The sequence below is a fragment of the Cebidichthys violaceus genome, unplaced genomic scaffold (genome assembly GCF_023349555.1).
Source record: "Cebidichthys violaceus isolate CVI_PGR_0920_01 unplaced genomic scaffold, fCebVio1.0.p SCAF_19, whole genome shotgun sequence".
NCBI lineage: Eukaryota > Metazoa > Chordata > Actinopteri > Perciformes > Stichaeidae > Cebidichthys > Cebidichthys violaceus.
Genome location: NW_027176361.1, coordinates 4,602,647 through 4,625,824, shown reverse-complemented (window position 1 = coordinate 4,625,824; position 23,178 = coordinate 4,602,647). Strand labels below are relative to the sequence as shown.

The 23,178-nt window shown below is 44.4% G+C and overlaps 1 protein-coding gene across 3 annotated transcripts in view; it reads right to left on the bottom strand.

The window, feature by feature from the left end:
- Positions 1–23,178, bottom strand: part of arap2 (ArfGAP with RhoGAP domain, ankyrin repeat and PH domain 2) — a 102,212-nt gene that overhangs the window by 27,975 nt on the left and 51,059 nt on the right. For all 3 annotated transcript variants that reach the window (XM_068713346.1, XM_068713345.1, XM_068713344.1), the window contains 5 exons: positions 20,948–21,122; positions 13,008–13,133; positions 5,570–5,714; positions 1,658–1,760; positions 772–970 (listed from right to left, as the gene is read on the bottom strand). In XM_068713346.1, the coding sequence (XP_068569447.1) occupies positions 772–970; positions 1,658–1,760; positions 5,570–5,714; positions 13,008–13,133; positions 20,948–21,122 (748 nt within the window). The remainder of the gene's footprint in view (positions 1–771; positions 971–1,657; positions 1,761–5,569; positions 5,715–13,007; positions 13,134–20,947; positions 21,123–23,178) is intronic.

The window sequence follows — 23,178 nt, the reverse complement described above, 5'->3', positions numbered from 1 at the left end:
GTCCCCTCTGGCGCCAGCGGCTCCTTGGCTGTGACAAATATGGTTTGAGAAAGCCGGGACTACAAATGAGCACTGCTGCAGTTCTTTATCCCGCCCAAGGTGGGAAGACGGGGCGGCACTTTGCGCGATTTGATCCACGTCGAGCTATAAAATGGATTAAAGAGATCCATCGATTCTCCCCACCTTCTGGTCGCACATCGCAATCGATCAATCTGCCAAAGTCTATGAGAACTTTTTGAGCCTTCCCCCGGTGACTGGCAGCTTCCCTCCACTGACTGTCCCTTACATGACATGGGTTTGCCAGTAATGGGGAGATATCGGTTTGTAGGCAATCTTTGCTTTATAGTTATTTTGTAGCCTTAGTGTTGCTAAGCTAACAGGTGTCTTCATTCAGGGTGATTCGTTTTAGAGTTAGTTAGCTCTTACCTACGCGTGTGTCTGACGGCTTCGCCAACCCGAATGATCCTGAAGGGTTATACTTGGACAAGTTACACGAATGTGGGAAGAGAAAGACTTCAAGGATGAGGACCATAGTATCCTTAGAATAATTGTATCTTGGAGAAATGTTCCCAGCAGGACTAGTCTGTTTGAATGTTTTTTTTTTCAATTGTCCCTTTGTAAAGCAAACCTGACTGTGCTGACCTTTGAGGGAATAGAGTCCAGAATGGAAGAAGCTTTCAGATTAGAAGGTAACTTAACTGTTCTCACGTATTAGTAGAAGGACTGAAAAACACAGTGAGAGCGAGACAAAGAATAATGCAGTATGCTTACTGAGCTCGTGTAGCTGTTTGAGTTGGAGGACTTCCTCCTCTCCCTCCTCTTCCCCTGAGCTGAAGTGCAGGGCGGAGCATTCCAGCATGAACCAGCCCACCCTCCAGTGGTACAGGTCATGGCCCTCTTTGTAGTGCAGTCTGCCGATCAGCTCGACGTCTTTCTGCACCAGTCCCTCGACTTTAGCCGGGACGAAGCACTGCGAGTCAACGAGAAGAGACAGCGAGCTTGAGAATTAAGGAACCTTCACTTTTAAAAAGTGTGAAAACTGTGGAGCGTTAACCTAAAAAAAACAAACAGCGAACACAAACACAGAACAGGTGCAGCCTTCTTTCGGTGAGGATAAACCTTTGCTCGTACGTTTCGCTTTCGACTCGACTCCGTCTGGCCGTCGTTGCGCGATTCAAACTGAAATACGGAGGTGTGGAAGGCCTATGGTGCAGATGGAGAGACATATGGACTAACGCGGCTATACCTCCCACTGTCTATGACTGGGTTGCCTGGGATTAAAGAAATAAAAAAAACGGGGATAGGGGACATATTTATGAAGGGTATTATTGCAAGATCTTGGCAGCATGTGGGGGGGAGATAGTCAGACCTCTTGTCTTACTGAAAGAAGCTCAGGCAGCACGGGGCTCACTGAGGACAACGTGGCATGTTTTGTAAAGCAGCAGAGTGAAGGAAAGAAAAGTATGGATGTGCTGCACTTCTGCGGCACAAACACACAGTTTCTTCCTTGTAACCGTAAGTGAAAAACAAACTTAAAAAGGAGGAAATGGAAATAAGTGCGTTTGTGTCTCTCTGTGTGTGTGTGTGTGTGTGTGTGTGTGTGTGTGTGTGTGTGTGTGTGTGTGTGTGTGTGTGTGTTGCATGCAAAGTGTGTCACCTTTGTTAGCGCCTGGATCCAGTCATGCTGTGTTTCCTGTGTTTCAGCCCCGACAATCAGGACTCGCTCCGTCTGCAGGTACAGCTCGACGGTAAACACGGCCCTGCCAGAGACACGCAGCTCACCATTAGACATCCGGAGTGGAACTCGTCCTCACAAACGCAGGGAAGCAAGCACCCAAATATGTAAAAATTAGCATATGTGCAATATAGACCTCCACACTGTGCTGATATCTTGACAAATTTCATTACATTTTTTCGAATTTCTGTGAATTTCTGTGAAGCGATATTCCCTTTTTTTTTTATTAATATACAGTGCTGAGAGCATGCTATTGTGAATTTTATTTTGGATATCCACATGTTGCCTTGAATCTGTCATGAACGTGCTTTTGTACAATGTGTGTCAGCGATGAAGGTTACATACACACCAACTATGTAATCATTCTAAAATAAAAAAGGAGCATGCATACACTCATTCATCCACTCGCACACGGAGGCAAAACCGCTGCAGTCGGAGGCAAAAAGGCAGCTATTAATCTTTGTTGGTCCTCCTGTTGTCTCTGCCTTCACTTCACCTCCTCTCTCTCTCTCTCTCTCTCTCTCTCTCTCTCTCTCTCTCTCTCTCTCTCTCTCTCTGTGTGTGTGTGTGTGTGTGTGTGTGAAGGTACAGAGGTCAGAGTATCACTATCTTAATGGCTTCAACAACGCTGCCAAGCGGCGGCCTCGTTTCCGTTTGGTGCGCTACAGCGAGGGAGGCTCTGAATGCGACAGCGGTGGGCGTTTAAGGTGGCGTGTCACGCGGGGTCACGGCGGCGCCGATTCTCTCCCTTTCTTACATGTGTCAGGGGAGCAAGCGAGACACGGGTTGTTTGCATGGCCTCACGTGACACCCCCTCTCCCTCCCATCCCCCCCCTCGTCTTCACCGGCAGGTGTGCTGGCGCTTGTTAGAGGAAGTCCCAGAGGGAGGGAGAGGGACTGGCTGGCAGTGGGGGTACGCCGGCGTGCTGGGCAAATGATGTCGTAAAGACGGGAGGAGAAGACGGAGGGATGAGAGATGAACGCTGCATTACGAGTGTCCCAGAGGGAGGGAGGGGGGCGGGGAGAGAGAGAGAGAGAGAGGAAGATGTTGAAACAATAACATGCATGAACAAACTGAGCGACACGAGAACTTTGATAAGAGACAACATACTGTCCTCGCACAGGACGCATTCTTGTACTGTATTTTTTTTTTTGTGTCCATTCGCACTCACATGCTCCGTCATAAGAAAGCACACCTGGTTTCCGATTCTATTTCTGCATTTTATGAATTTTAAAAATTCGTTAACTTCCCAAGAGGAAGAAACTAGTGTGGTCGCCCATGCTCAGTGACAAACAACAAAAGAGACACAAGCGAGACACCTCACAGAGGAAGACGGAGCAAAGACAGACTGCCACAGCAGTGAAACTTGTACACAATTCAGCGCATATCCCAATAGGACATCAGTGTAGCTGGAGCCACAAAGATCATGGATATACAATTGATCTGTTTCTGAACTAAAAGGCAGATCATAAGCGATGCACCTGAAAACAGGGCCGGTAAAATAGGGATCAGCACATGAAATCAAACATAACTTACTGTTCAGCTGTGGAAAAGTCTTTAGGCGTGAATATCGGCCTTATTGTATATCAACTCCACCTGTAGTCAGACTTTCAGTATCATAATGGATAAGAGCAGTGCTGATGGTAGGTCAATGGTAGGGAAGATCTAATTTGAGTGTGCTATCCCAAAAAGTACCTCCTTGGGTTGAGTGAAGTTTGACAGAGCGTACATGTACTTCCCCTTGTGGAGGAATCTGCTGCACAAGATTCACGAGTGGTTTGAACAAGCAGAGATGTATGTATACGTATTTCTGGAGCATTTTATTTCCTCCTGAAGGCTTTCCTGCGCTCTGAGAAACTCTTAATTCCCCAGCCCTCGTATATCTATCCCATCTCGCTGACAAAGTTAGCACCTAAGCCCTTCTAACAGTCTTTTAAAAAGTCTGCTATTTTTTTTCTTTCTTTTTGTTAGTGTGTGAGAAAAGAAGACAATGAGAAAAGAGTGAAAAGGTGCAAAAAAAGAAAAAGAAGCCAAACAGACGAAATAGAAGTTCGCTTCCATTTGAATTTGAAGGTCAGAATTAACTTACAAATATTCTTGTAGAAACAGAGCGGATGAGTCAAAAAAAAGAAAAAACTCAACTTATCACCAGCGAACATACCCCGTTTGCATTAATTCCTCAGAAGTGGGTTTGTAATATTCATACAACTTCAGCAGACGCATGTGTCGGGGCCGAGCCATAATTCACGGTGTCCTCTGCCACGGTGAAATTACCCAAACGCTGCGCTTAATGGAAAGCGACACCTACGGCTTCCTGTAGCGCGGCGATAGGCTGCTGGTGGGAGTGTGTCATCTGCATACGTTAATATTCATAAGCGGCAGACAGTCAAGAGGTGAGGCGTCCCCGCTCGCTCCGCGCGGCAGGCATGCTGGGAACGCTGGAAGTTGCCAAAGGGAGAGGGAGAGAGCGGCGGAGTTTAATCTAGTGAAACGCACAGGCATTACGAGTGTTAGCGAGGGAGAAATAATAGCCTTTCTGAGGGGGGGGGGGGGGGGGAGACCATGACCTGTAACTGTGGATGTATGCGTGAAGCTAAAAACGCCGTTTGTGCACACAACGTAGCATCATTGTAACCTGTCACGACTGTGTGCATGTGTCCAGCTTATTGGAAAGGTCACAGTTGTAGCTGGGCAGCTGTGTTTCTAATGGCTGTATAAATAAAAACGCACAAATAAAAGCATTGTTTCCTCTTCATAACATCTGCTGCTGTCATTAAGGACCTGGCTTAGGCTTCAATCATAAGCCATTATCAGGCTCCTCGCAGGGGAACTGAAGCGCGCACACACACACACACACACACACACACACACACACACACACACACACACACACACACACACACACACACACACACACACACACACACACACACACACACACGAGCACAGAGTGTAACCCAATGGGAGCGGGGAGAGGGTGAGCAGGGAAAGGATCGAGACATCTGTTCCTCCTTTGGTGCGTTTGTAACACTTCCAGAAGACATAAAGGAAAGTTTGCCGTCGGAGAAACTTTTTAACTGAATCATAATCTGAGAAGCGATATGCGGCGCGGTAAAGTGAACGGAGGGAGGGCAGTTAAAGCGCCGACGTTTCGCCTGCGTCTCCGCCGGAGTAAACAGGAAATATAGCGCTCATAAAGCCCGTGATAGGGTCTCTTAAATTGAATAATACTCAAGTTTAGATTATGCTAATGAGACGTGTGACAACGGGAAGAAACTGTGTAGATGTGTTTATGTTGAGATGTGTATTACATGTGCAGTAAACTGTAATATAGCCAAGTAAACGGTTGTTTTTTTTCCTCAATAAAACATTTTAAAAGACCTCAAAGCAGGTTGAACAATCAAATATGAATTATGATTTAATGGTATTTCAAATGGGTTTGACTGGTTGATGCCTGTGTGTGTGTGTGTGTGTGTGTGTGTGTGTGTGTGTGTGTGTGTGTGTGTGTGTGAGAACACATTCTTAGTGTAAAGGAAGCTATAGCTCGCCTGAACAACTGTTAACCATGTGTAAATTATCACTTGCTGCACAGAATTTACATCAATATTAAAGGTTATATGTTAATATTAACACTAACAAGCACATCAACTGTGGAATTCTATATTAAACCATTTAATCAATTCAAGTTTAGTTGAAGCAAATACTACTGCTTAAAATCCAGAAGTTTTTCCTGATCTTGCCTAAAGCGTTCACAGTGGATTATTGGTTTTTTGAGGAAGGTTTTTTCTCGACAGCAGTGACCCGCCCCACAGTGTGTTGGTGTGTGCTCATACCCAGCTCCGGTCATCGTCTCCGTGTTGCTGACGGCCAGGCTGACCACCTCAGAGACGTCCACCCTGCCGAGGGCCGACGGGCTGCGCTCGCTCTCATAGTAACTCAGGAAGCCGCCCTCTAAAGTACACCAACGATGGGCCATGTCTGAAACGCACACAAAAACATACAGACACATGTAAGACGCACAACGTACGGTCATGTTAAGTTTCCTTAAAAACGTTGCAACATTGGGTCACTGCTCTGATGCTAACTTCAGTAAATGTCTGGCTTCGATCCTTATGTACCCAGAATCCTCCAATATGTCTGGCCTCTATTGGATTACTACTGTAGAGCCTATGATTTGCATACCGATAACAATGTGACACATCGGCTATTGTTTGTAGAGTCAGAAAAAGAAATGAATTAGTGCCTGCAATGTTAGTGATTGGTTTGTGAACAATTAGCACCACTCCAACCCCATTTAACGACGCTAATGACTCTCTGCGAGCTCAGACAGCACTGCCGAGAAACCGTTTACAAGTCCGGAGATAAGACGCCGCGCATTCGGCTTTCACACTCCGATAGATGAATGGAGATGTGACAGCGTCATAAGCCTCCACTTTTGTTTCAAGAGAGCAGTTAACTCAAAAACAAAGTTGTTGTTTTTGAATCCGTCGCCAAACCGAGCAGACGTAAAAAAAAAAAAAAAAAAAAAAAGATCACACCACCTGAAGGCCAGCGTTTCGAGCAAACATCCCTTCCAGAATCAACATCCAAGAGAAGAAGAAAAAAAAAAAAGAACATCAATAATGCAAGAAAAGAGGTAATGGCATGGAGAGAGGAGTGCAAACATCTCACTGTTGAAGAACAGAGCTTTAACTTTATGATGAATCGGAGAGGAGGAGGCGGTCCTTTCTTCTGAGGACAACTAAGTCAAGCTTACTGAAGACACACAGCATTAAAAGAGTCGAGCTTTGTCTTTATTTGCTCTTTGAGTTGTGGCACGAGCCTCCCGCAGATGACACACGAGCCACGAGCACATGCTCGACGCTCTTCAGAGGGCGGCATAAAGCCCGAAACCAACCTCCCCGACGCTGAGGAGGAACCGTAAACTGGTACCTCACATTCATGGACTGCTTATTTGCCTTCATACAAGCCCTGTAGATAAAGAAGTCAAGTATTAGAAGCGCTATAAAGAGACGGAGGTTGAATTTCCAAATGTAGACGGCCGTCTTTGTCAAATCCTCAGACGGGTTCATAGTGCCTTTATTAGGGGAAGATTTGTGACATTAATGTCTGAAAAGCTCAGAACGCTGAGCGAGCGTCTGGTGTCAAAAGTTGTGAAGGTGAACTTACACTGGACTGGCGAGCAGCGATGACGTCATTACCGGTGGCGTGTATCTCGCGCCGGGTTTCAGTACGGCGAGTGTGAACCCAGCTTTAAAGAGGCCCTGAGCGCCGAGCAGATTTCTATCAATAAGCGTGATCTCAATGGGAAAGATGGAGAACACATCGTCTTTCATGATTTACATAGCCAATGAGCATGAAGTTCATGAAAACATACCTAATTTTGGATTTTTACAAAGTCACCGTGCCATCTGCTTTTGTGTTCCGCAACAAACAAACTCACACACACACACACACACACACGCACACACACACACAAACAGCCCCCCCCCTCCCCTCGCACCCCCTGTCGCTTGTGACTCCAAAGTTTCCACTGTATTCATCTCATGAATATGCTAATTGCACATTCCTCTGCCAACTGTGTGTGATGTTTCTGAAGGAACAGATATAGTAAAAAAGGAAGTGTCTACAACTGTCTGTTAAAAGAAAAAGGATGTGATAAGCATAGGAAACGAGGATGTCACTTTCGCTCCCTTTCACCCTTGCACTGCCTCGCTGTATGGCTCTTACTGACTTTTCCTTTTGTCTTTTCTGTCACCGAAAAACAATCTGGACACAAACATCAGACGGCGTTGAATCTGCAAAACGACTAATATCTCGTCGCTTACTGTGGCATTTAAAAAAAAAAAATACTTTTCTTCTGACCCCACTTCGCTGAGAAAGAAAAAAAAAAATGATTCCAGCAGCTGAATAATCATAATCTTTATCTTAAATCATCCGTGCAGGTAGCAGGTTTTGCATGTGAGTGTGTGAGAGGGAGAGAGAGAGACACACACACACACACACACACACACACACACACACACACACACACACACACACACACACACACACACACACTCTGGTATTTAAAGTCATTACCAATCCCATCTATCTGACAGGACGGACTGTTGTCTTGGTGACGAAAGAGATCGTAACTTCACTTCCGCTCCAAATGGATTTCCAGAAAATGTCATGTCCATCATTTCCCACTATGATACAGTTTAGTTTTTATTTTGTGATATATTTGCCATTCATTTTGCTTCCATAACTAACCGAGTAGTTTCATTTGTACCGCCTGAAAAACTCAGACAATAATTTTACACTAAATTTCCAGAATGAAGTCAATTGCTATCATAAGTTGCTGGAAAACTGTTATTGATTAGCTCTGCATTTTGCATAACTTCTTAACACAAGCGCAAAGTACTTATTGCTTTGTTTTTCTACATTAACTATATATCAAATAAGGTTTTAAGAAACGAGGATTTTCTCTGGTATTGGTATCTGGTACTACATTTCTGTTAACGCGACATCAATAGCGGCAAATAGCTATTGTCTAGGGTTGACTAAAATGTGAGGGGACCCAAGATGACCATCATCACTAAAAACATATTGCTGCTCATAACTTTACCTTTAACTCGAAAAAAACTATTAAATTAAAACAGGATTTAAAACATGGAGCGATCAGGGGTCACGGAAGGCTTTGTCTCGATTGTCCTAGAACATCAGAATTATTAATAGATTTAATTTTCATGTTGGCACACGTTGGCATTCACTTCCTGTCTCCTTGAAATGTCGGACTCTACACTGTAGTAGAGAAAGAAAAAAAAAACACATTTTTAATTTTCTCTCAACTCCAAGGAGAAAAGACATTAAAAATCCCATCGTGAATCCAGTAAAGCAAATTGCTACAGGACCCCGGGTCCCTGGGCTCACCAGCTTCTGAGGAGTTGTCCTAATATTGGCCAGCACACCCGAAAGAACAGATGCCCACATCAGAATGAGGAGACCGAAGAAGAGGCATTAAAAGGAGGGCCAGAAAGGTGCAGAGAGAGAATTCCAGACACACTTATCTCTTCTGGGTTTGAACAGTGAATGAACATGAAGGATTTGGTAGACTGATGGGAGGACAGAAGACGCTGTGGCGACAGGACAAAGACATTTTCATGGAGGCCTGAAAGGGAAACAATACCTCAAACCAGATATGCCCAAAGATAGAGACACGTATGGTGGTGTGGCTGTTATTGCAGCACAATAATGACTTCAGTGCAAATGTGGAATAGCTGCAGTGAGTTTTACTCAATTGAATGGAACTGCTATTTTGGTGTTTTTTTGCAGAAGTTACTTCCTCACGCAGGAATGAATGCCTTTGGATCCCTTCAAGATATTCCACCAGGAAGCTGGCTCCATCAACAAAACAAAAAAACCACATCGGCGAATCACATGCATCCTTCTTCCTCCTTTGTTTGTGGTGCAGAATTTCCTTCGCGGGCGGGATACCACAAGCTTCCACACAAGCAGCCGTGCAAAAAAACATGGGGGGGGGGGGGGACGGGACACAATAGTGCTTGATTTACAATCAGGCAGCTGCGTCCATTGCCAGCTGTTCCACACACACACACACACACACACACACACACACACACACACACACACACACACACACACACACACACACACACACACACACACACACACACACAGCAATGGCCCCGCGGCCCAGCCGTTCTCCGCAGGAGTCCGCAACCAGCCGCCAGAGACAACGCTAGCGGAAGCCAACCGTGGAATGTGCCTGCACCAGCTAAATTGGGCCAATTAGCTCGTACGCCAAGAGTGCTCCCTGCATAGCGTCTTCTTTTTTTTTTCCAGAAGAAATGTGGAATCTCTTTCTCTGCTTTTTTTTTTTTTTTTGTCCTCTCTCACTTTGGTAATTTGTCAAATTCGCTAAACGCTCCAAGTATGCAAGATGAACAGGTTGATTAAACTCATCAAGTCGTCAATATGGCAATTTAACAGTCCTATTAGTCATCGGCTGAGCGGCCCAAGTTAGAAAATTACATATTTACTCAAAAGTTAAGACTCGGATTGTGTCTCCAACTGCACTGCTCAAGATTTGCCCAATGTCCCCCCGAAACTTTTTTTATCGACACAGCACAGACACCCATTTCAGTATGCATCGAAAAAAAAGAAGAAGCAGGCTGTGCCCCCTTTCGCTCGCTCTCCCACCTCTCCTCCCTTTCCCGCCAATCTTCTGCCTATCTCGCCATCGGACTAAAATATCTGTGATGAAGACATCTGCTGGACAGCTTGTCAGGGGAGCTGGAAATGGAAATCGAGAAACTGAAGGGATCTGAACGATCTGTCTGTGCCAGAATTACAGCCCACTTCATTACAGGGTGGAATGGACAGATATGGCATAAGATAAAGAAAAAAAGAAAAAAAACACGATCTGCCATGTATTTTTGGCCTTAAAAAAAAGAAAAACTGCACAACTGACTCATTGAGGCAAGCAGAGGCACAGTAATACGAGCACTCCAAAAGCATATTAAATTAAGACTAATTGTTTAAACAGCTTCCGTGTACTCATAAAAAAAAAAAAAAAAAAAATAGAATCCCATAAATGTGACTGCTTATGAATTCCAATCATTAAACATCCTTTGACAGCTAATTTTGAGCAGAAACCATAAACAATATTTGGTTTATTATCAAAAACTTGACTCCAGCTTTGTAGATGCGGGTAATTGAATGTTCATATGTGCTCAGATTTGTGTGCTCAATAAAACCGTGAACATCATTCCACGTTTCTCTCGACTCTCCACACCACCTACTCCCTCTTCTCTCTCCGGCAGCGGTTGAGTTACTGGTACAGGCAGGGAAAAAAAAAAAAAAAAAAAACAGAGCAGCAGCAGCTGATGAGGAGAAGACAAAACTAATCAGAAATTAGGAGCTGGCCTTTCCCTGCTGCCACTCACCATTTCAGATAGTAACTGCCTCGCGTCGCTCTCTCGCCTCCCAAGACTCTCACCAGTGGCCAGACACACACACACACACACACACACACACACACACACACACACACACACACACACACGGATGCACACAAAGCATGTACACACTCCTTAATGTGGAAGTAGCATGACTTCATTTACGCTGGAATCAACTGCGTAAAACCCTAATATGGAGCGGAGCTCAACTGAAGAGCTAATAAAGCGGCTCCACGCTGGAGACTAAACCAGTTCCACCTAGATTTCAGCACGAATATAACAAGAAGGAATATTGTTTTTCTAATCCTAACCTACAGTCCCAGCGGCATCTAGACTGAACACGGTGTTTTGCCAAACGCTAAGTAGCGCAGTATTTTATTTCATTACGGTGGACTGGCACAATGATCCCCCAATGCGAACCTCCGTCAAGGCCATTACCAGAATTGCTTGCCAAATTAATTCATGTCGTTCTCTCAATTTAGCTCCCATCAGTGGAGGCATGAAAGCCTCTTTTGGAGTTGTCTCCAGACAAAAAGTTTAGGATGCTGTGGTAGAGTGCTTTTATTAAGCCCTGACTACAAACTATGAATTATTAAGAACTTGGGTGTATCTATAGACCATCTCACCATTAGCCAGGAAGCGAAAAAGGCATCGTGGAGTACGGTAACAAAAAAAAAAAAGACCTCGTCCCGCCATGGTCGCAAAGTCCTGACAGTGCTCCCTCATGATTGAAGAAGCTGAAACGCATCGAGTTTTTTAAACCCAACCCCTCTGAATTTTTTAACAGCTGCATCTGCAGTTAAAGCCCCATTAAAGCACAAAAGCCAAACTTGTACGGCTCTTCATAATAGATGACATAACGGGGTGTTTATCGTCCGAAATATTACAGGCAGTCATCAGAAGGGTACGACTTTGGAATGGCGCTGCGTCTGTAAGTGGTACAAAATGCACAACGGTGACTAAAATAGACCTCGACATAAATATGCATCTGGAGTCCTGGTCCATCTCGAGCGAAGCCTCGCTCTAATGTTGTCATGCCAATGCTTTTTTTTTTTTTTTTTATGAATACAGTCAATAGTGTTATTTTTCTGTAAGTACTTTAACATGAGGAATCACCCAGGAAAGAAAAACGCTCGATTCAGGCGGTCGTTTTCACAATATAGTCACAGTTTGAGCAAATATAATGAAATATTATTTTAAGTGGTCAAGATAATCTGGCATTCATATATACAACAGGCTCATTTGAAACCTGTCTGAATATCCGACCAATTAGACTCAGCAATGTTGCCATGTTTCCCGGGTCCAAGCAATTTCTTTGGCGAGTGCAATATTATCATAACCAACATAAATTGATGGCCAACTATTACGAAATTAGGACCCAAATTGCAAGACATGTGAATTATCCTTCAACAAATGCAATGGAAGTGAATCTCACCTCTACATATAATGAGAATTTCAATAGACACTGGTGAGAATGTCCCCCCCCCCACCCATCTCCTCTTAAGGGGCAATTTCCCAGACCTCAGGCCTGTTCATTAGTCAGCATGTACGACCACCAATGAGAGCAGAGCGTGTGTGCGGCTTGACGGAAATGGAGATGGATGTCTTGCCCAAGACGAAGGAGACTCCGCTCGTCCGAGCGGTAGGTAGCTGCAAGCTGTCAAGTCCCACCCGGAACCCCCCCCCCATCCTCCATCCCACTCGTCCACCTTCCCAATAACCCCCTTCCCGAGGGGCAGCATCCAGAGCCGGCTCCTTCTCCTAATTACCCGTGGGCCCGAGAAACGCTCCAGCTGTTTGGAGAAGTGGGACCACTGCGGAGCAGGAGAGGTGCAGCAGCAGCTGAGCAGTGTGAGATGGAGCCTGATTAAAAGTTTTAAACTGCTTTGGAAGACAGGACAAGGAGATTTGGGGGGTAACGTCTCTCGGGTGGATTTCAAGAGGACTTGAACTGAATTCTTAAATGTATTTATATCTTAATTTTTTTAACCCTGGCCTTAATTTACCTTGTAGCTACTTACATTCGGTGCTGGGTCGTCTTGAGAAGATCTTTCCATCTGACGCGTATTCCCAGAGGGCCGATGCAGAACGCATTTGAAAGACAGATTCATTGATCGTTTAGACCGGACTGTTTGGTGTAAGGATTAAACGATTGGCGGTTTGACAACTGACAGACTGACACTGATTGATCGCTCAGCGCTTAACTGGAGTAGATCTCTTGACAAACAAGCAGTTTAAATTGCTTACAGAAGGATTGACGGATTGATTGGCCTCACAAAAAAAAAAAAAAACCTGCATCTGTGCTCACCATCTCTCCCGCGGCGGTCCGGCGTCGTCTTGGCCGGCCCGGTGGAGATGTAGAGGAAGCCATCCATGAAGAGGGAGACGTCGGACAGGGAAGCGCTCTCCGACCACTGCTCGAGTCTGGGGAAATCTACAGTGAGGGGGGGGGGGGGGAGAGATACAGTAGATGAGCTGGGAAATGGTTTTCCCCAATTAATGTCATGGTGGCTGTGCGCCACTCCGATGCTTTGATTACACTTCTGTGTTACCAATTCACCTCCACCTGCAGCGGTAACATTCAAGTTCTGATTTTGCACAACTTTTGCCGTATTTGACCCCAAGTGAATCAGAGGATAGCGTCCAATGAAAATCATATTTTTGTCATTTGGATCATTTCAGATAATTCTGAAGGGTTAAGCGGTCACATTTCAAGACACATACCTCCATGTACTGTATCTGTACAAAAAAAAAAATGAGTTTCTATGTTGAGTCCCGTCTTCATCTTTGTCCGTTTAAATTAGAAGCCTTCCTCGCTAATTTTTTTTCTCCTCTTTCAGCTAAACTCCCTCATCTTCTCCTTTCTTGCTGGCTTTAAGAGCTCCCCACATTCAACCTTATCGTTCTCAAATTCAATTAGCTTCAATTCTGGGGTTCAATTTTCTGCCGGAGCCTTGGCAATATCTCACAGATTTTTATCTTCGCTACCTCCAGCTCTCTCATCAAGCGAAGGTAAAAGAACTATAATTGAAACCACTTTTAATTGAAGCGACATTTCCACCCTTTACTGACACCACCTCGTCTCAAGGCCGCGTATCCTTCCACAGAGGAAAAACAAATCAGTTAATTCAACAAGACAGCTTACTCTGAAGAACTAATTAACCGTGTCCATACGCACAGTAATGACCTTTGAATTACAGTAAATATTAGGAAAGAATTAACATATTATTCTGAAAAATGAAATAAATGTCATATGTCACATGTTTGTTTTTTCACATGAAAGTAAAGCCCACCAAAAGTTCAAATCTTAAGTAAATGTATACAACCTGTGAGTGGAACACGAGACAATATACAGTGAGATGACAAATGTGTAATTTAGGTTATTCCATATTTTCTATCATGTAACTATGGCTGAGGCCGTTGTGGGTCATGTTTCCAATCCTTTTTTTCACAGTGGATTTATTTTTGATTAAATGATCATGTTACTTTGAGTTGAGTATTTTTATATCAAAAGCTCTCTCTCTTTACTTTGGCGGGGTTAGCTCGTCAGCACACATCACATTTGATTGGATACCAGCTCTAGACGAGTCATCGGAAATATGCAGTTTACGTTTTCACATCTCAAGAAAAGAGGGATTTCATATAGAAATATAATTTATTTCCCCAACATGTTTATGAGTAATGAAGACCGTAAGGGATACACCGTAAGGGAATAAAAAAATAAAAAAAACACCCAACAAATACACTATCACTCATGATCAGTCTGGCTAGTAGCAATCAAATCAACACCAGCACCACATCTGGCATGATGGAGGCATTTGTATTCACTGCCGCCAAGGATGTAGAGCCAATCAGGAGCAGGGTGACATAAAGCCTGGGTGACACTAGGGAGCAACATCTGTAATCTGGCTTTGAATCTACCAACCAACAATGTGTCCGCCAACAGCAGCATCATCAATACATGGAATCTGACAGAATTTAATCAGCAAACTGCAGGGAAGTGAATCCAACACGCACACACACACACACACACACACACACACACTATTTTCCAACCACTCAGGTTGAGAGAATGTAAATAAGCCAGTGGCTTGATGCTGCATCAGTTGTAACAAGGCTCTCTCTCTCTCTCTCTCTCTCTGTGAGCCTTCTAAACAGTCCCTCTGGGCCCCTAAAGCTGGACTCTGTTAAGATGGGACTGTGATGTCTGTGGGGGCGGCGGTTGAGAAGTCTGGCCCGCGCTGATTGGCTCAGTCCCCAGCGAAGGGATGTGACATGACAGAGTGCTCAATTAGCCATCTGGTCGCCCACGGCAACGGTCACAAAGTGGTCCCCGACAAGCAGTGGACAGTGGGGTAATCAGCGCACACACGCGCACACACACACACACACACACACACACACACAGTAAATAACACAAATGGCTAACATATGCAAGGCAAGCATGGATGAAATGTACAAGTCAGCTAAAGATAAGAGACCAGAAGAGAACATGAAACATGTCATTCACATGGTTACAGGCATTAAACTGTTCATTGAGCTGTTGAGCCAGAGGCCACACACACACAAACACACACACTTGAAAATTAAAACCATCCACACAGAGGAAACGCCTCCGTTATTAAGACTCAGAAAAAATAATAACACTCACCGGCCGCTTGCGACCTCCTGACCCCTCCAATAGCCCAGCGTACAGTTTGTGTACAAGTTAAAAACATGCACGTCAACAAACTGGCAGAGCCGTGCGATGCTCCTAACAGCAGGGTGGAATGGAGACCTGAGATAAAACGGGGCCTCTGATTTAGTGTTGGTGTCTGTGTGTGTGTGTGTGTGTGTGTGTGTGTGTGTGTGTGTGTGTGTGTGTTGATGTTCATCTTTTTATTATCCACACAGAAAGCCGGCTGGATAAATTTTTAATGTGCCGCGAGATTTCAGAGATTCGAGGCGTCGGGGATGCTGGGGTGGCAACAATAAAACTCCTTTTGCCTCCAAATCCGTGGTGTGTCATTTAAGAAGAAGCGGGATGATGTCAACAGCGAGAGGCATTGCCGGCTTAGCCCTGTTTTTTTTTGGTTTTTTTTAACGGTAAGAACGTCCTCTTGGGTGGAGTGAGGAGCTCCCATAAAACACAATTTACATGTTTACATTGCTCTGTTTACAGTTAAGACATTAGCTGACGCTCTTATCCAGAGATTTACAGGGTAATAGCTGGCAGGGGCTCACTGTCTTGTTGCCTTAAAGCTACTATTTGTGGATTTATTCTTTTTATACGGTAATCTTAGAAATAGTTCTAATGGCGCACGTTTTTGTTTGGTGACAAGTATGGCGCCGCTTTCTTCTGGGAGGCACCAAAGTATGAAATTCTAAACACTTGCTTTAAAGCTGCGCTATTTCTTATTTGTATGTGAACAGTGAGATGTGTCACTTATAACGCAAAGAAAATTGTACGTCCAATTTCCAGATTTCAAATAACATACGTCTCCTTTTAAACATTTACCACATTACAACATTTACAAAACTCAAAGCATGACTGCATTGCTGTGAACCACTAATCCAATATGTTTTGACATCAACTGACTGGACTTGGTCGGTGTGTAGTTGGTGTAAATGGATCCTGCGCGTCTGTGTTCTGGTACTGAGGCCAATTGGCGCATGGAGCCCAGTTCTTAATGTTACCCACCTGCAGCATTTAAGAACCAATTAGCAACGTGTCTTTCCAGTCCGACGGGGACCAGCGGCACCAGCGCAGAGAGCGGCCACGTCCAAGGAATGAAACTTCTTTTCGGAGTTAGCAAACTATTCGTTGGCCAAACTCGTCCTCGGGGTCGTCCATTAACGCCGCAACCTTGGACGTGACAGCGGCGCTGGCAACACCATCAGCACACTGAGTTAAATTAGCCGGCAAGACGTTGGAAAAGGACACAATTTTGGGTTTTTACAATGCTCATTTTGTTGTTAAGAGAATTTAAAATGAAGCGTTTCGGTCCATCAGATGATGCTTTTGTCAAGAACGACTTCCAATTTGGTGCAAAAGCTTCGCGGATAGACTGATTATCGGGGGAAAAACTGCCCACTTACAGTTTGGTTTCCTTGACCACTTAGACTGTGAATTAGCATTCAAAAAGTGGCATCAACCATCAAAGTACAGTCTCCACAGTTTTGGGTGTCTAGTGTCATATCCATCACTGTGTTCAAACTGGAAAGTGACAGGACAGACGGCGGTGACGGCACCGTTAGACATGAATTGTGCCAAAATAGATTACCGTGAGACACGTTTGACGTTGGCAGTGTGTTCATTTTACAATTTAGCTAAAACAGTCCCCAGGATAATTTAAATTAACCTTATATTAGCTATTTTAATTAGTTTCCAATGTGGCTTATGGAGCTTCTCGAGTGTAACATATGGAAAATACAGTGGACATGAAAAATGATGAAGGAACCTAAAGATATACAAGAAACCGCCTCGGTGGAAGCGTTCGCCCTCGGGGGTGCGAATAGACACTGCCTCAGAGAGCTGCCATTGGCGTTATTTTAATGAAATCTGGGATAGGGGATATGTAAATGAACATGTATCCCAGGGTGCTATGGGGCGAGCAGGTGTGGGCGGGACAGCGAGGTCCGTCGAGGCCCGCGTGGATGCATAAAGATGTATGGAGAGAGAGAGAGAGAGAGAGAGAGAGAGAGAGAGAGAGAGAGAGAGAGAGAGAGAGAGAGAGAGAGAGAGAGAGAGAGAGAGAGAGCCTTGTTACAACTGATGCAGCATCAAGCCACTGGCTTATTTACATTCTCTCAACCTGAGTGGTTGGAAAATAGAGAGAGAGAGAGAGAGAGAGAGAGAGAGAGAGAGAGAGAGAGAGAGAGAGAGAGCTAATGAAGTAGCAATGCTCTGCCATCAGAGGACGTCCCGATGCTGGAGCTACAAATGAGCCGCTGTGGAAGGAAGGGACAGTGGCGAGGTTCTGGGAGATGCAGGCTGACAGCTTTGTTTTCATACACTACATCCGGGGGGAAATAGAGGGTTTCTCTATTGAGTTTTTTTATTCGTACAAATTGGGAGCGCGCTTCACACTGCGAAGAGACGCGGCTGCAATGTTTTCCTCACACCGAGAGGCGCTCCAATTCAGATTTTAGTTGTGAAGACTGAGAAATGTTCAGTCTGGCGATTGTTTATCGCCGTCTTATCTCAGCCTCCCACCCGGGGGGGGGGGGGGGGGGAATTTGGTGAAGAACCATGTCTGCTGCCATTTCGTTCAATATAGTTTGTGGTTTACAGCACCATGTGGCGGTTGAACGAAGGCCTGAAGTGCACCCTTGTTGGGGATGTGTGCTTTATGAGATCAAATGAAAAAGAGAAATACTAGACACACGGCAGCAGACATCCGCTTCAAACAAAAGGAAACACTTTTATCTGTCCTCGTGTCACCTCGCATGTGCCGAACTTCAACTGTAACCCGAGGCTTAGGTCTCCGAAACAACCCCGCGCTCGGTTTAGTTCTTGATATTGGCTGCTATGTTGCTCCTTTTATTCTCCTCTCTATCTTCGCTGTTTCAACACCAAGCTATACAGCAGGGATGGCGTCATGCGGGTATTGAATTGTTCCCAGCCTCTGCCAGACACAACCGCTGAAAAAGTTCAAATTTTTTTTTTTTGTTTAATCTAAATTTTCACAAGTCTTTTTTTTTTCTGCAAACTCTGGAGGCTGCATGCACAAAAACAATGGAGACGCCACTTTCCACAGCTTTGTGTGATGTGACAATGTGTCCGGCAGTCGGAAAAAATGTCAAATAGGGAATTTGGACAGGGTTTTGTGTGGAGCCTTAATCTTTTCAGCACCACCATAATAGTCGGGGGGTTTTTTCACTGTAGTTTCACAAATTGTATTTGTTTACAGCTTACTGCTAGAAAGGTGCACATAGTCACATATACAGTAGTGTTGGGAAAAAAAAACACACACGTTCGATCGTCGTAGTAAATTGGGTCAGTCGATACTCAATCGAGCCTCATACTATACTGTGCCAAAGAACTTCATAACTGTGTGTAGTGATATAAAGTTCCGGCTTCTTCAGGGAACAGAATATTGCCCACCAAAAAGAATGATAATGATTGGCATTTGTTTCTAAACTTAATTGAATCAAGTTGCAGACTCTTCATGCTTTACAAACTTCACTCTGTATTTTGATGTCAGGACTACCATCTATTTTATTGACATTTAAGATTTGTTTCCAGTGAGATATTATTGAGTTCCTATCGTGACTTTGCTGTTGCTGCTATAGAAACTACATTTAGCCTAGGTATATAAAACATGTATGGAAATGTATAGCCAGCACTTCGTTATTTGTGTAATTATTGCTACATCGCCATCGCAATATTGAGCAATGTTTTCACACATTGCAGATTTTCCTTATGTTGCGCAGGCATACTGGGCGCCAGAAGATCATGCGCGAGACCACCTGGTACATTAAGAGACCACCTGCAGAAGCTCCGCAAGCGGGAAAACTCTGCTTTCTCGGTCAATATGGCCTACAGCGAGGAAATAATTGCTTTATTTGACTACGTGTACCGCCGACATTGGTTGGACATCCTCATGAAAAATTAACAAGGCGCCATCTTTAACGGTGCATCTGACCCCGGGTGAACATTTTAAGGAGTTGCTTTCTTGCGGTCGGCGCAGTAAGTCGGGACTACATGGCAGAGTGACTGTTGACCCCGAGGCAAGATCTCCATTGCAGCCAACAAACAGTGTGAATCTGGCATTTGGGTTCTTGGTAACCCCCCCCCCCCCCCCCCCAACCTCGGTCCGTTTTGCTTGCAGTAGTTGGTTTGTTTAGTTGAACAGACATTTCTATAGGAAGAGTCCGGTTGGCTCCATATTTGTCTGTTTTTTTAATGATGAAGCACAACAACTTCCAGACACATAATGAGCATATAGAGACTGCAAGTATGCTACACGTTTCCGACGGACAACACCACACGCGTGAGAGTGTGTGTGTTTGTGTCCGTCCGTCTCTCTGGGTGTGTGCATTTTAGCACACCTCCAAGTAATGGCCATCACCATGCGACCAGGTGACCCAAGCTAGCAATTAGGAGTCCCTAACAGGCTTTGCGCGGGCGAGTGTGCACAGATGCAGCGCATGCATTATGTAAAAATACAGTCCCTGAGAAAGTCCCCCCCCCCGGCCAAAGCCGATGACCTCTCTCGCTCCTTTAATCTCACACATTCTCATCATCGGCCCCGTGTGCAACCGCACAAACAAAAGAACCCGTCATGAGGAAGCCGCACATCTGTGACGGGCCTCCGATGGCGGGAAACATGAGGTGGTTAATACAAAGGAGAGTTGGGGGGAAATAGCAGAGAAAGAGAGAGACAAAGAACAAGAGGGAGAGAGAGAGAGAACATTTTTTATTTATTTTTTTACTTCAAACTTGCTGGCTTCAAATTTGTGGGTTTTTCTGCCTTCATTTCCTATTCATGGCAGTGGGAAAAAGAAGAAAAAAAACCTCCCACTGTGCCTTTATAAACGTGGCGGCTCAGCGGTGAGTAAGACTTCTAAACATGATTGGCTTGTTAAAGTATAAAGACAATGGGCTGAATATATGTGGCGCCGACGGTTGTAAAAGTCCAACTCGCACACCTAGTTTAAAGGCCTCTCACTGATTTATGTGAGTGCGTCAGCTGCTTTTTCTGGTCAGTCCAGGAGAATTCATGAGTTATTCTGTTTCATAGCTACTTTCTGTGGTCTAGCATCTCACCTGGCTCAAACACTGGCCATGGGAAAGTTTCCTGTATTCTACCTGGAACTCTTCTTTAGTGAATGAAAAAAGTATGCACAGTTGTGTTGAAATATAGTATTTACTTAGATGCCAGAGAGCCAAACCACAAGAAGTCGATTAAACAGGGCATTTCGTCTGCTCTAACTTAAACCAACAATGTTAGCATGACCAGCTAACTATCTCATAACCAACAGAAGTAAGAAAGCAGTACTTCAAAAGCCACGGAGCATATTGTTAGCAAACATTTCAAGTGAACCTTAAGTTAGAATTTTACTCTAAATGTTAAAGGCCAAATTTGAGACCATTTTCTGTTTTGTTTACAGGAATTAGATGGAGAACTGTCAGCAGAAGTGAGAGTTTTTAAGCCAAATCAAGGAGTTAGCATACCATTAGCTAGCTAGCTACATCATACGTCATTGGAAACTGCAATAGGCGGGGTGTGAGATAAAAGGGGTGGGTTAACCACAGTTGCTTACCAGAGAGTTTGTTCTGGTGCAGGAACTCCATCTGCAGCCTCTGTCCAGCACGCTGGGCCAAGAGATACGGGGTTGAGGAGGCGGGATCCCCAGTGGCGCACATAACATCTGCCCCACTGAACACCAGCGCCATGGTCTGCAGCACGTCAGGAAACACCACAGCTGCACACAGTCCCTGCACACACATGAAACGTATTTGTAGGATAATACTGTATTTTCTAATTTGGACATATTTCTACCTCAGATGTCCAGGGCTTATTTTGATTGGCCGTGAATCTTATTCACGCAAGTCCGCCTGTCACTTGACGTTTATTAGAGTGATTGACTGATAAAAGACTGAGTAAGTGCAGTCACCGCTCATTGCATTTCTAAGTAGCTTTTCAAAATTTCACATCCCAGACAATGGGCGAGTGAAAATCCCCGGAAATGTGAGCATGGTCTCACGTCCTCGTATAGCAGAAGCCGCTCGCTGTCGCTCTGTGTTGTGTGCCAGGTTGATAGAGGACAAAGAGTCTATAAAGCGGCGTCACAAAACCATATAAAAGTTTAGAATCGAGTTCCGCCCGCTGATCTCAAAAGAGGAGTTAAAATAAGATCAAACTTTAATATTCCCTGTGGGAATCATTAAATCTCTAATCCCTGTAAAAAAAAAAAAAAAAAGGAATACAGCAAATAAGAACAGGACAAATGGGCCATATTAAATATAATGAAACTAACAGTTTCAAATTGGAAGAAGAGAAATGTGGGAATAGAGGCATAAAACGAAATGAGTTGAGCAAATAACAACAGCAGAGCACACTGAGGCAAGAGGGAATTCACGGAGCGAATACTCTGTTCCAAAACATCAAGTGTGGGAGATATGTACAATATGACACTGACAAACAAGACAATGAAATAGAAAACACATTAGGGGTGTGAGTAGGCCTGTACTGCACACAGTTTAACAGTTTCCAAAATTATCAGTTGAAAAAATGTTCAGAATGGCACGTATTGGAAATAAAAAAATGATGTACTATGTGTAGGAACACACTGATTTGTGCACTTTTCACCACACTGCAATTGTGACACAATTATGATGTGGGAAATCGATGTTGAAGTGTTCATTATCATACAATCTATTACAAATGAAAAATTGCATAGAGAAACACAGTAAGTGCTTTCGTCCTCATTAACACTTCTGCTTAATTCCAGCTTTAGGAGAAGAAGCGGCTTGCTCAGCTCAGTCGAGTACGATGGCTGCCGACCCAAAAATCACAAATTAGGCGAACCAATGAGTCCGCACTCACAAATAAGTGTGTAACACTTTTTAATGATGCACAGCAACAAAGGAAAATGGATGCGTTTCAGCTCTAACCTTTCCTCAACATTTCCAGTAATTCCAGTTTTTGTTTCTTAAATGGCAAAATCATAACTTGGACCTTAAGTCTTATTTTCAACTTCGAAAAAGCACCGTCGTGAAATGAGGGAACTTGCGATATATATTTTAATAAATAATAAAAGTCAAGTCTGAGTGGAGATATTTTGTGAGACGTCTCCTCTAAGAGCCACATGAGGCCTCATACAACTGTTGCCACAGGGTATGGGTTACTCTAGGAGGCAAACATTTCTGTGCATTAGAAGAACTGCTGGTTGAGGCATCTCTGCACTGGCTCCAGCATCCTCCTATTGAGGCTGGCACATGGTCTTCCAGGGGCTGTTAAACAAACTTTTGCGTCTATAAATACACAATGTTGAATTCCCCCTTTAATAGGGAGCAAAACATAAAAAAAACACACTTCTATATGTAGTGTGTGCAGACAAGCTTTGTTTAAACCATTCACCTGTTTCACACAGTGTGAAAGCCCAGCGAGATTTAAAGAGTCTGACGGAGGAAAATAGTTTCTCTCTCTGTCTGCTGTCTGTCTCTTCCCATCAGTCCGGTCAATTGATGTGACATTGTGCACGATGACCCGCGACAAAGTGGATCAACAACGGAGTCGAGTGGCAAATGGCGAGATTTCAACGGGCAGAACCTCTCCTTTCATCGGAGCCGGAGCGAGTCGGTAAGCTGCATCGATGTGCCGCGAAACAAGCAAGATCCGTCTGAAACAGTGAAGCGCGGTGAGGCTGCGCATATACATGCACACGCACACACACACACACACACACACACACACACACACACACACACACACACACACACACACACACACACACACACACACACCTGTCAATATAACCTGCCATCCTAC